The sequence below is a fragment of the Procambarus clarkii genome, chromosome 26 (assembly GCF_040958095.1).
Source record: "Procambarus clarkii isolate CNS0578487 chromosome 26, FALCON_Pclarkii_2.0, whole genome shotgun sequence".
Lineage (NCBI taxonomy): Eukaryota > Metazoa > Arthropoda > Malacostraca > Decapoda > Cambaridae > Procambarus > Procambarus clarkii.
This window is the reverse complement of record NC_091175.1, coordinates 21,483,803-21,496,088: the sequence shown is the minus strand read 5'-3', so window position 1 is coordinate 21,496,088 and position 12,286 is coordinate 21,483,803. Positions and strand designations below refer to the sequence as shown.

The following is a 12,286-nucleotide window of genomic DNA, read 5'->3' as shown; positions in this document are numbered from 1 at the left end:
TCTTGAAAATAAAATATGAAATGCATTATAATCTAGAAGAGAATGAGAAAAATGAAGCAGTTTAAAAACTTTATTTCAAGAAAGGACATTATGGGGAACCTAGAAAAAAGACATTGAAATGTATGATGAAGGATAACAAAATTTATACAAAAAAAAAAGAAAAAGAGGCAGAATCGGAAAACGGGGCTGGTTCAACAGAAATTGAGGGGGACTAGAGACCCAAAAAATAAAAACTGTAATCTATATAGGAAGAGGCCAAACCTTCAAACATACCAGCAATACAAAGAAGCAAGAAACAACTACACAGCAGTGAGAAGAAAGGCAGAAAGAAATTTTGAAAAAAAAAAAAAAGATATGTAAAATGGAACCAAGCCTATTTTATAAATTCATTAAAAGCAAATTTTAGATAAACGATAAATTCATTAGTTGAAAATGGGGAGCAGATTAACGGAGAATGAATAGGAAATGTGTGAAACCCTAACTGAATACTGTATAATGTAGAAGGGGAAGATATGGCTACCCCCTCCCCTCTCTCAGAAAAACAAAATGAGGAGGGGGTTATGGTTCAAGAAGTGAGACTGACAGAACATGGGCATACAAGCTTCTATACATTTATTATAAACAAAATACAATACATTACATATGTATATTGGGAACTGTCATAACAGTTGTGTATTGGTGAAAACAGCAACAAATATATCATGGAGTAATGTTGGAACACTGCATTAAGGCAGCATAATTATTCACTTTATTCATGAATGATGGGGGGTTGCTAATAGTGAAACACCAATTACTAGAAACAAGGGTTATAAAGAAGTCATGCAGATGCACTGATTTGGCCCTGAAAGAAAATTTACATTTTCTACACCAATGATAATATTCAGAAAATAATAACTTTGCTCAATGTCCATTTAGTTTTATTAAACCGGAGCCCTAAGCTAATAAAATTAAATGTTTAACGTAAATTATTTATTACATTATATACAACACAATGAATGAAAACTATACCTCTTATAGTATCTTTACTGAATAAATATGGCATCTATATACAGTACATTGCAACTTCAGAGACTCCAGTTTTAGGTAGACTTTCCAAACTGACTAATTAATGTGCAGAATCTCTTACCCAGAACAATTCATCTAGCAAATACTTTGCTTGGCATGAACTATGACATAGCCTTTATTGAATGCTTGACATGAACTGACATAGCCTTTATTGAAACCCTTGAGCTATGACAGCTCTAGACAACAAAATGTTACTGGTCATTCTCTGCAAAAATTTTCAACCACGTCCTTTAGCCTTTAAAACTGCTGCTTGGACCCAATTCAGTATATTTGGTGCCACCATATGTCTACGACTGAAAGAAATATCATGCCAAGTGATGCCACCAGTGTCCTCCATCACATTTGCACATATACAGTATATGATTTTGTTTAAGCATGATGTAATACCTTATGGTTTGTACATTATGACACATGTACAAGCACTGTACAGTACTGTGTATATTGTATACCATATTACAAGCTCAGTAATAGGTTTTTGTCAATTTGTGTAAAAATGTTTTCTACTTTTTATATTCCTGGTCACTCTTATGAGTGCTTTAAATGATAAGTGAGAAGAACATCTCATTTTTCTTACTAGAAATCTTAAAATAAAAATGAGAAAAAAATCAATACAGGGAGAGAAAATGGAGCAAGTCTTTTTTTTTTTATGACTGAAATACATGATTTTTTTTCTCAAGTAATGTATGCTTATACAGTAGGTTGTATTTATGATATTCTACGTTTTGAAAGTACTTGTGACCTGGTATCGAGTTACTTTGGGGTTGCAATCCAAAACATTTTTATGTTTTGGATTATTTTCATGTTTATGGAAAGATCATTTCTTTTCTTATTAGAAATGCAATACAAATTGAGGAAATAAAACCTCCTTAGCACCTATGCTTACTGATTGTATTTTTGATAGTCTATGCTTTAGGTACACTTGTGTCATGGTATAGGGTTACTAAGATCATATTGTCAGATCATCAGATCAAGAAGAGACATCTGTTTCAAGGATTTGTAATGGTATACCGAATTTTTTTCCCACTGGAACATTGATAATATTTTTCTTAGTATGCATTTTACATCCAGTCAATGTGGAGCTGTGTGCTCCCACACACATTATGGGAATCCCAACACATCCTTGGGAATGCTTGTTGGACTAGAAGTTTTTCTTCCCTTGCAATATACAGTCAACCCCCTCCCCCCATCCCCAAGGTCAAGTTACTGAATTCCCCGGGATGCAACCCCATAACAAGCTGACTCACTCCTGGGTACCTACTTACTGCTAGGTGAACAGGCCATTAGGCGATAGGAAATGCGCCCAACCATTTCTGTCCCTCCTGGAATCCTCAACTGAGAGTCGAGAACAAACCCAACTGTACTACCGAGACCCTCAAATTATGAAGAAGTCATCTTCATTATTGTTTGTATTTTTTTAATGTACTGTATTTACATTATTTTTCTGTAAATAGTAATTTGTTTGAAAATAATGAAAATATTGTAGGCAAATTCCTTCAGTAGTACAGTGATATCTTAATATTATCCTCGGGACCATTTGGGTTTATTGTAAAATGTTTAAAATATAGTATTTTTGTCAAGAACAAGTCTATGGATTAGTTATGTCCCCCTAGATCAGCTACTGACCTTCCTCAGGATCCCCAGGATGCAACTCACAACAATTAACTCCCCACTACCTATTTACTGCACTACACCTTTACGTCGCAGCAACAGGTCTTGGAAATTTCTAGTACAGGATTTATGCATATAAGTATATACATAGAAATTAAAAAATATATTCTTCTTAAAGAACAATGGTTTGTACACGGTGACACGAGTCAAATAAAGTTTGAAGGGGTTAAGGAATTTAAAAATAAATGCTACATTACAATGTAAAGAAAATGAAAAATATTTGACAAGTCAATTTGCCCTCTGAGAAGTGTGTGTAGGTGCATGGTGGCAACACTGATTCGTCACTGAAAAGGTGCATAAACTACAAGACATGAGATGAACATAAGTGCATGCCATCACACACCTTGCTCTGTGAAGGCATTCTGCTTATAACAATGATACTGACAGATACTGAACTCTACAAAATCTAAACTGACAGTTTGCTATTAAGGATGACAATGTTTAAAAATCTTAATTAAAATTTTCTGATATAGTATGTAAAAGTCATCATTATGAAAATCTATTAGATTCTACTTTTGATTTCTTTTGATCCAAGTCCATCATAAGAGCATCAACCATGCTTTCAGCTGTCACTTCTCGACCCAGAAACTCTCCCACCATGGCACGTGGCGGCTTCCCTCCTCCGTGAGCAAGCACTTCTTTGCGGTATTTTTCACCCATCTTTCTGTTGAGTGATAGAGTAAAATGTTAGAGTTGAATGTAAGTGCACCTCTCCATGGTGTAGTATATTAATATCTATATTGCCTGTAGGTCTATATTTATTTTAGGTATCTATTTTACACTTTACTTATACAGGTACAGTGGCGCCTCGATTAACAAGTTTAATCCGTTCCGGCACCGAGCTCGTCTTGTGAAACAAAAACAAAACTGTCCTCGGTGTCCGAGAACCAGCTGGAACGCTCGTTAATCGAGCAAAAGCTCATCAGTCAAGACAAATGTTCTGCGAGTGGCTTGCTCGTTACTCGAAATGCTCATAACTGGAGCCGCTCGTCACTCGAGGTTCCACTGTACTCCAGTTTCCTTTCCTGGGTCTGTCCATTTGTTTTGTGCATAATACTCTTGCATTTAGTCTTCGGCAGATTGTGTTGACCAGAAAATACAAACTCAAATACTTAAAAGTAGGTCAATCTAACTCCTATGTAAAGAAATCCCAGTGAGTTGGTAGGTCAATCCAACATTGTTCAAGATCAAGATGATTTTCCTTCCCCTTCTTCTCTAGCCAATCCCATTAAACCCCAGATGTAATGCACCAGATAATCGATGTTTTTGTTTCGGTGACTGCTATTATGTCTGGGGTGTACTTTTTAACATGTCTTCTCTGCTTGTCTACTTTATTAATGATTCCATTTACATTTGTGTACAGTACTTTGTGGCTCCTTGTGAGATGCACTGGGGATGCAGGCAGAGGAATCTAAACTGTTCATCACTGACGTGTAAATCTATGCAAATGCATGTAACATACATGTATATATACATTAGATTACAGTATTAATTTTTGTTGTTTGACGTTTTAAAACTTTGTTAAATTTAGTATCCATTCTCCTACAATCATAATGGGTAGCATTCACACCATCCCAGCATGTAAATATCTTGTTCATTGAAAAGAGCAAGAGCTTTATTTGCATCACATGTGAAGCCTAGTAATAATTTGCTGAGGTTTGCATATACAATATAAAAGGTATGAATTACAGCACCTGCTGAAGGGATCTTCTGAAAAATACTTCTGCCATATCCAAGATGCCACAGCTCGGGAAACAAGATATGCATAGTATTTTGCTCCATAGCCCACTAGATGGCCAAATCTCAGCTGCCAAGCCTGAAAAATTCCAAGTGATTTACAACAAATTAAAACAAAAATATGAAAAAAATACCCATAACTTTTCTATTATTATTGTTGTACATGTGAAAATCTTAGCACTCCTACTTGTGTGAACTTAAGTTTGAAAGGAACAAATCCACAAGGGCCGTGACGAGGATTCGAACCTGCGTCCGGGAGCATCCCAGACGATGCATTAATCGACTGAGCTACGACAGGGTAAAAAGAGTTGAAACCGAAGTTCTACTGAACTTACTGGATCCCGTAGCCTCTCCGAGGCACAAACCAGGGTTTTACACAACTCCCCCCCTTCACCCGAGCTATGTCAATAGGCCGTTCTCCCTCATCGCCCTTACATCATTACACACAGAGATCACGCTAACGTGATGCCTCAAATGAACAAATCCACAAGGGCCATGACGAGGATTCAAACTTTTACCCTGTCGTAGCTCAGTCGATTAAGGCAGTGTCTGGGATGCTCCTGGACGCAGCTTCGAATCCTCGTCACGGCCCTTGTGGATTTGTTCATTTGATGCATCACGTTAGTGTGATCTCTGTGTGTAATGATGTAAGGGTGAAGAGGGACAACGGCCTATTGACATAGCTCGGGTGCAGGGGGGAGTTGTGTAAAACCCTGGTTTGTGCCTCGGAGAGGCTACGGGATCCAGTAAGTTCAGTAGAACTTCGGTTTCAACTCTTTCTCTTTTACCCTGTTGTAGCTCAGTCGATTAATCCCTTAACTGCGCTGCCTCCAAATATGACACCACCACAGTGCGCAGGAAATAAATTCTCTGTAAAAAATTCTTTTGATTTTTTTAACCCTTAAAGTGCGCATCACGTAATATGACAGGTTGGACGTTGTTCCAGTCAACTGCGCATCACGTCATATGATGTGTTGGAGTACTACGCAAGATTTAAACGGCCCGCGGATACACGGGGTTCACCACACCTTCATCAGGGCTCTTGTAAACAGACGCCATTTAAAAAAAAAATCGTGGGCCAAACTCCCGGGTGTTATTGGCCTCAGTATTGAGTGAGCAACCAAGCCTGACGCACGCAGCATGAGCTAACAGCACTGCTGTTCAGCTTGTGACAACAGCATCGCCTAAAAATGCCAAAATATACTTGTTCATGCTATTATGTAGCGATGATATTATTACAGAAGACCCCTGTGATAAAACTGACCAGGGTTCTGATAATAGCAGGATTGTGGTGATGTTTAGTGCTGTGTGCCATGGAGGGAGGAGTAATGCTGTGGGAGGGAGGATGGTGGCGATGTCTTCTGACTGTGTGTGGCCACCTTTTATTGACTGCACTCAGCATACCAGCTTAGTGGTTCGCTATGGTAAACACAAATGTAGATACTTATATATAACGTGTGTATAGAAGGTATAAACAGCAAGAGAAGGTTTGGAGCCGCCATTTGGGTGAGGGCGGTAGCGTCATTTGCACGACGCCACCGTGCAGATGACGGTGTTGTTTACTGGTTACCACGATGGTCTTTAGGCACCATACCAGTTTATTTGTACAAGTATGGTGAATAAAACAGGTAGATATTTATATATAATGTGTGTACATAGCGTAATAACACCACACAGTATTGTTGGAGGAGAAATATTAGTGCGTCTGGCCTTGAGGGCGGCAGCCATCAGCTGACTGTGTGAGGTCCTACGTCTTTGTGCCTTTACTCACCATACAAGCTTAGATGTACAGTTATGGTGAACAAAGCATGTAAATACTTATATATAACGTCTGTATATAAGATATATAGCGTAATAACACCACACAGTATTGCTGGAGGAGAAATATTAGTGCGTCTGGCTTTGAGGGCAGCAGCCATCAGCTGACTGTGTGAGGTCCTACGTCTTTGTGCCTTTACTCACCATACAAGCTTAGATGTATATTTATGGTGAACAAAACATGTAGATACTTATATATAATGTCTGTATATACAGTAGTGAATTATAGAAAAAACAGTATTGTGGGAGGAGAATGTGGGTGAGTCAGATGACTGGAGGGAGGGCGGGAGTGGCTGGCTGGTACACGGCGGTCACTCCTCATTACTTTTTGACTCATAATAGCTACTTAGTGGTTCGTTATAGTGAACAAAACATGCAGATACTTATATATAACCTGTGCTTATAGTGTAATAACCGACAAAGTATTTGTTCACTGATTGATGAACATAACTGAATCAACAATATGCACACCATATTTTTGAGTACAGCAATGATTCAATCATTTTATTATATAAATATATCAAACTACACACTATTGAATGATATTACAGCAAAAAAACTATGAAAAATCAATCAGAGACATTGAAATAATTAGGTAATTATCTCTTTGTGGTAACTCCGGCCTGACAGATCGCCTGGGACACATGCTGAGTCAGCGCCTATAATTTGCCAGACTTCCCCGCCCTATAGCGGGCAATATATGCCACTTACGATTTTTTTATTATTTTTCCCGTGATCAGTGAACACAAATTAACAGGTTAGGAAGAAAAAATAATTTTTTTTTTTTTCAAAATGACATGCGCCTGTGGGGATGACAGGATATTAAACCCCGAGCATGTTAAGGGTTAAAGTGTCAAAAACCCTTCCCTTAGTATGGGTTTGTAAAAAAAAAAAATTGAAATTGTACTTACTTTGGCTGCTATGGGGTCCGCAAGTTAGCACGTGACGCCATCATTCCCCATTCACCCGTGACCTACGCTCCTGGGGCCAGTAGGGCGCCTGGGGCGGGGCGCGCGAGTTGCCGCGAATATATTTTTGTTCATTTTTGCGCAAAGTTCCAAATACATTTTATTTGTTTTTACGTGCTAATCCTATGTATAATGAACACGTACACTATATTATGGCAGTAAAATATCCGTACTGTCCGAAGACACTGTGTTATGTGCATGACACTTGTGTACACATATGCTGCACATATTTACTATGTATCATGCTAATTTATGTATATATACAATCTATTTACACACTATACACTGTCACATACTACATACATTCACCATCAACACACTCAGAACACCTCGAGTGAGAGCAGCCACACCCAGCCAGCCCTCCCTCACTCCAACAACTTACTCGCCAACATTGCTCCTCCCACCATTCTGTTATTGTTCTTATTACACTAATTACACATGTTATATATACCTATCTACATGTTTTATTTACCAGAACTATGCAAGTAAGCCAGTATTGTGTCCAAACAGTACAGTTGTCACCATACACTGCATGAAAAATCACACAGCAGACGATGCTACGATTACTACGTAACCTCCCTCACCAAAATAGCTCCTCTCAACATTCTCCTGTTGCTGTTATTACACTATATACACACTGTATATACACATGTACATATGTGTTGCCCATAGCGAATCACTAAGCTAGTATGGTGAGCAAAACAAGAGTGGCTACCACACACACACACACCCCTAGGTGACACCCCTAGGGTCAACACTTGCAGCAGAGGAGCTCCAGCATATTTCAACAAATCTAAGTATTGTAGTACAGGTTGATGGTAGTGAGTGGTGTCCCAGAGAACATAAAGGTATAGTGCTCTTGAAAAATAGGTGAGATAACAGGAAAGTGCTAAGGGAAGTGAAAAATCGGATGAGAAAAAGTTACCCTAGTGTTTACAGTGCAGAGAAGAACATTCAAGATGGCCACTGGCAAGGGGAAAACAAAACAGAGCTTGACTTTGAGGGATTCAATGAAGAAAGCATTGATATTAGCAGTCTACATAACAAGTTGGTAAATTTAGATACTATAGTGAACTCTCATGTAGAAATAATTAGTAAATTGAAAGAAAGTAATGACCATTTGAATAGCAGAGTTTTATGTCTTGAGGGTTTAGTGAAAGACTTGCGCAAGGATAAGAATCAATTGGAAACAAATTACAAAGCCATGGAAGAAGAAAATAAACTCTTAAAAATAGCTTTGGAAGAAGTTAAAGTAAATTTAAACATAAATGACTACATTTCAACAGGAGAAACAGCTTTTGTCAGCACAGATGGAGGAAGTTACACAGGGAATAGAACAGTGCAAGAAAGATATGCAACTCACTTATGCACAAGTGGCCAAGAAGAAGGAAAAAATAGAAGAAGCAGTAAAGGAAGTCAAACACTGCAGCAACCAAGATAAAACAAACATTAGGCTAGAAGTGAGGAAAGAATTGGCATCTAACCCGAAGTTGGTGCAAAACACAGTTGATCGGAGTAAGTCCCTGATCATTCTTGGCTGCAAAGAAAAGGCGATAACATCTAGGTCAGAAAGAGCTGTAGAAGAAGCTAAAGTAGTAGATAAAATTGTTGGCCTCGTAGAAGGTCTTACAACCATAGAGAATGTGTGCGACTACAGGAGAATAGGCAGGTACGTAAAAGGGAAAGATCGACCTTTGAGGATCACCCTAAACGGTGCCAAACAGATGGAAGAAGTACTAAGGAATGCTAGAAAATTGCAAAGTGATGAGGATGGGAAAGGGTGGTCGTTAAGACGAGATCTTTCAAAAGAAGATAGAGAGAAGCTGAAACTGAACCTCGCCGAGGCAAAACATTTAAATGAGAGCAGGAATGAAGAAGAAATAAATTCTTTTTTCTACAAAGTGATAGGGGTAGGCAAACCAGTAAAGTGGTACATAAAGGCAAGCCAACAAAATCAATAGAGAGAGGGGGAGTGAAGAATAAGGAGAGGGGGAACAAGTTCCTGAAGATTGCATACACCAACATAGATGGAGTGAGATCGAAGATGCTGGAGTTAAGTGATATAATACAGCTGCAGACACCAGACATTGTTGCACTCACGAAGACAAAACTTGAAGATGAATTTTAAATGAGGTCATATTCCCAAGGGGCTACTCAATTTGGAGACGGGACAGAAAAATTAGGAAAGGCGGTGGCGTTGCTGTGCTGGTAAAAGAACACCTAAAGGTGAACGAAATAGTGACTGCCAATCCACAAGAAGTTGACATAATAGCACTAGAGATCTGCCATGAGGATGATAAACTAATGATAATAAATGCATATAGTCCACCGCCAAGCAGCACATGGTCAAAGGAGGAGCTAGATAGTAAACGTGAAGGTCTTGTAACAATAATGAGAGAGATTATAGCGAGAGCGGATAACGATAGATCACGACTGTTGATAGTCGGTGACTTCAACTTGAAATCAATAGACTGGGAAGCATATGAAGCTAAAACAGAAGATTTTTGGACCTGTAAATTTGTAGACCTCATCCTGGAAACATTCTTGTATCAACATGTTAAACAAGCTACGAGGATGAGGGAAGGGGACGTTCCCTCCATGCTAGATTTGATATTTACCAGGAAGAAGGAAGAGATATTTGACATTCAGTACCTTCCTCCCTTTGGTAAAAGTGACCATGTCTTTTTGGGAATAAAGTATGCAATGCGTTAAAAGCTGGAAGAAAATAAGGAGGTTGAAGCAGTTGAAAAACCAGACTTCAGGAGAGGACATTATGGTGACCTTAGAATTTTTTTTAGTGAGTATAATTGGACAGACTTAATGCTAGGCAATCTTGAGATTATCTTGAGATGATTTCGGGGCTTTAGTGTCCCCGCGGCCCGGTCCTCGACCAGGCCTCCACCCCCAGGAAGCAGCCCGTGACAACTGACTAACACCCAGGTACCTATTTTACTGCTAGGTAACAGGGGCATAGGGTGAAAGAAACTCAGCCCATTGTTTCTCGCCGGTGCCTAGGATCGAACCCAGAACCACAGGATCACAAGTCCAGTGTGCTGTCCGCTCGGCCGACCAGCTCCCGCTGGTCAGCAAGGAAGGCAAGGAAGTGAATGAGATGTATGTCAAGTTTTGTGAAATATATGATAATGGCACAAAAAAATTTATACCAAAACAGAGATGCAGAACTAGGAAACAGGATTGGTTCAATAGAAATTGCGAGAGGGCTAGAGACCAAAAGACACAAAAATGGAATCAATACAGGAAGAGGCCGAACCCCCAAACATACCAGCGATACAAAGATGCGAGAAACAACTACACGGCAGTGAGGAGAGAGGCAGAAAGAAATTTTGAAAAAGGGATTGCAGACAAATGTAAAACAGAACCAGGTCTATTCTATAAATTCATAAACAACAAATTGCAGGTAAAGGATAATATTCAGAGGTTGAAAATGGGAAATAGATTCACGGAAGATGAAAAGAAAATGTGTGAAACACTAAACGAAAAGTTCCAAAGTGTGTTTGTACAAAATGAAATCTTTAGGGAACCAGATACAATAAGAATTCCAGAGAACAACATAGACCACATAGAGGTGTCTAGAGACGAAGTGGAAAAAATGCTCAAGGAGCTAAGTAAGAACAAAGCAGTTGGTCCAGATGGAGTTTCACCATGGGTTCTGAGAGAATGTGCACCTGAGCTCAGCATTCCACTTCAACTGATTTTTCAGGCATCCCTGTGTACAGGAGCTGTAGCTGATGTGTGGAAAAAGGCTAACATAGTTCCAATCTACAAAAGTGGAAACAGGGAAGACCCCCTTAATTATAGACCTGTATCATTGACAAGTGTAATAGTCAAAATATTGGAAAAAATAATTAAAACTAAATGGGTAGAACACTTGGAGGAAAACGCTATAATATCAGACAGACAGTATGGTTTTCGATCTGGAAGATCCTGTGTAACGAACTTGCTCAGTTTTTATGATCGAGCCACAGAGATTTTACAGGAAAGAGATGGTCGGGTTGACTGCATCTATCTAGACCTAAAAAAGGCTTTTGACAGAGTTCCCCATAAGAGGTTGTTCTGGAAACTGGAACATATTGGAGGAGTGACAGGTAAGCTACTAACATGGATGAAAAATTTCCTAACTGACAGAAAAATGAGGGCCATAATCAGAGGCAAGGTATCGGATTGGAAGAATGTAACGAGTGGAGTACCTCAGGGTTCAGTTCTTGCACCGGTAATGTTCATTGTCTACATAAACGATCTACCAGTGGGAATACACAATTACATGAACATGTTTGCTGATGATGCTAAGATAATAGGGAAGATAAGAAACCTAGATGATTGTCATGCCCTTCAAGAAGACCTGGACAAAATAAGTATATGGAGCAACACTTGGCAAATGGAATTTAATGTGAATAAATGCCATGTTATGGAATGTGGAATTGGAGAACATAGACCCCACACAACCTATAAATTATGTGAGAAATCTTTAAAGAATTCTGATAAAGAAAAGGATCTAGGGGTGGTTTTAGATAGAAAAATGTCACCTGAGGACCACATTAAGAACATTGTGCGAGGAGCCTATGCTACACTTTCTAACCTTAGAATTGCTTTTAAATACATGGATGGAGAAATACTAAAGAAATTGTTCACGACTTTTATTAGACCAAAGCTGGAATATGCAGCGGTTGTATGGTGCCCATATCTTAAGAAGCACATCAACAAACTGGAAAAGGTGCAACGACATGCCACTAAGTGGCTCCCAGAACTGAAGGACAAGAGCTACGAGGAGAGATTAGAGGCATTGAATATGCAAAAACTAGAAGATAGAAGAAAAAGAGGCGATATAATCACTACGTTCAAAATAGTAACAGGAATAGATAAAATTGATAGGGAAGAATTCCTGAGACTCGGAACATCAAGAACAAGAGGTCATAGATTTAAACTAACGAAACAAAGCTGCCGGAGAAATATACGAAAATTCACTTTTGTAAACAGAGTGGTAGACGGTTGGAACAAGTTAAGTGAGAAGG

The 12,286-nt window shown here is 39.0% G+C and overlaps 1 protein-coding gene across 1 annotated transcript in view; it reads right to left on the bottom strand.

The window, feature by feature from the left end:
• Window positions 1-597: 597 nt before the first annotated feature.
• LOC123756908 (mitochondrial intermediate peptidase) overlaps window positions 598-12,286 on the bottom strand; it is an 80,823-nt gene continuing 69,134 nt past the window's right edge. The window contains exons 13-14 of the mRNA XM_069331972.1: window positions 4,428-4,549; window positions 598-3,397 (exon numbers count right to left, since the gene is read on the bottom strand). Coding sequence (XP_069188073.1) covers window positions 3,223-3,397; window positions 4,428-4,549 — 297 coding nt within the window. The 3' untranslated portion in view covers window positions 598-3,222. The remainder of the gene's footprint in view (window positions 3,398-4,427; window positions 4,550-12,286) is intronic.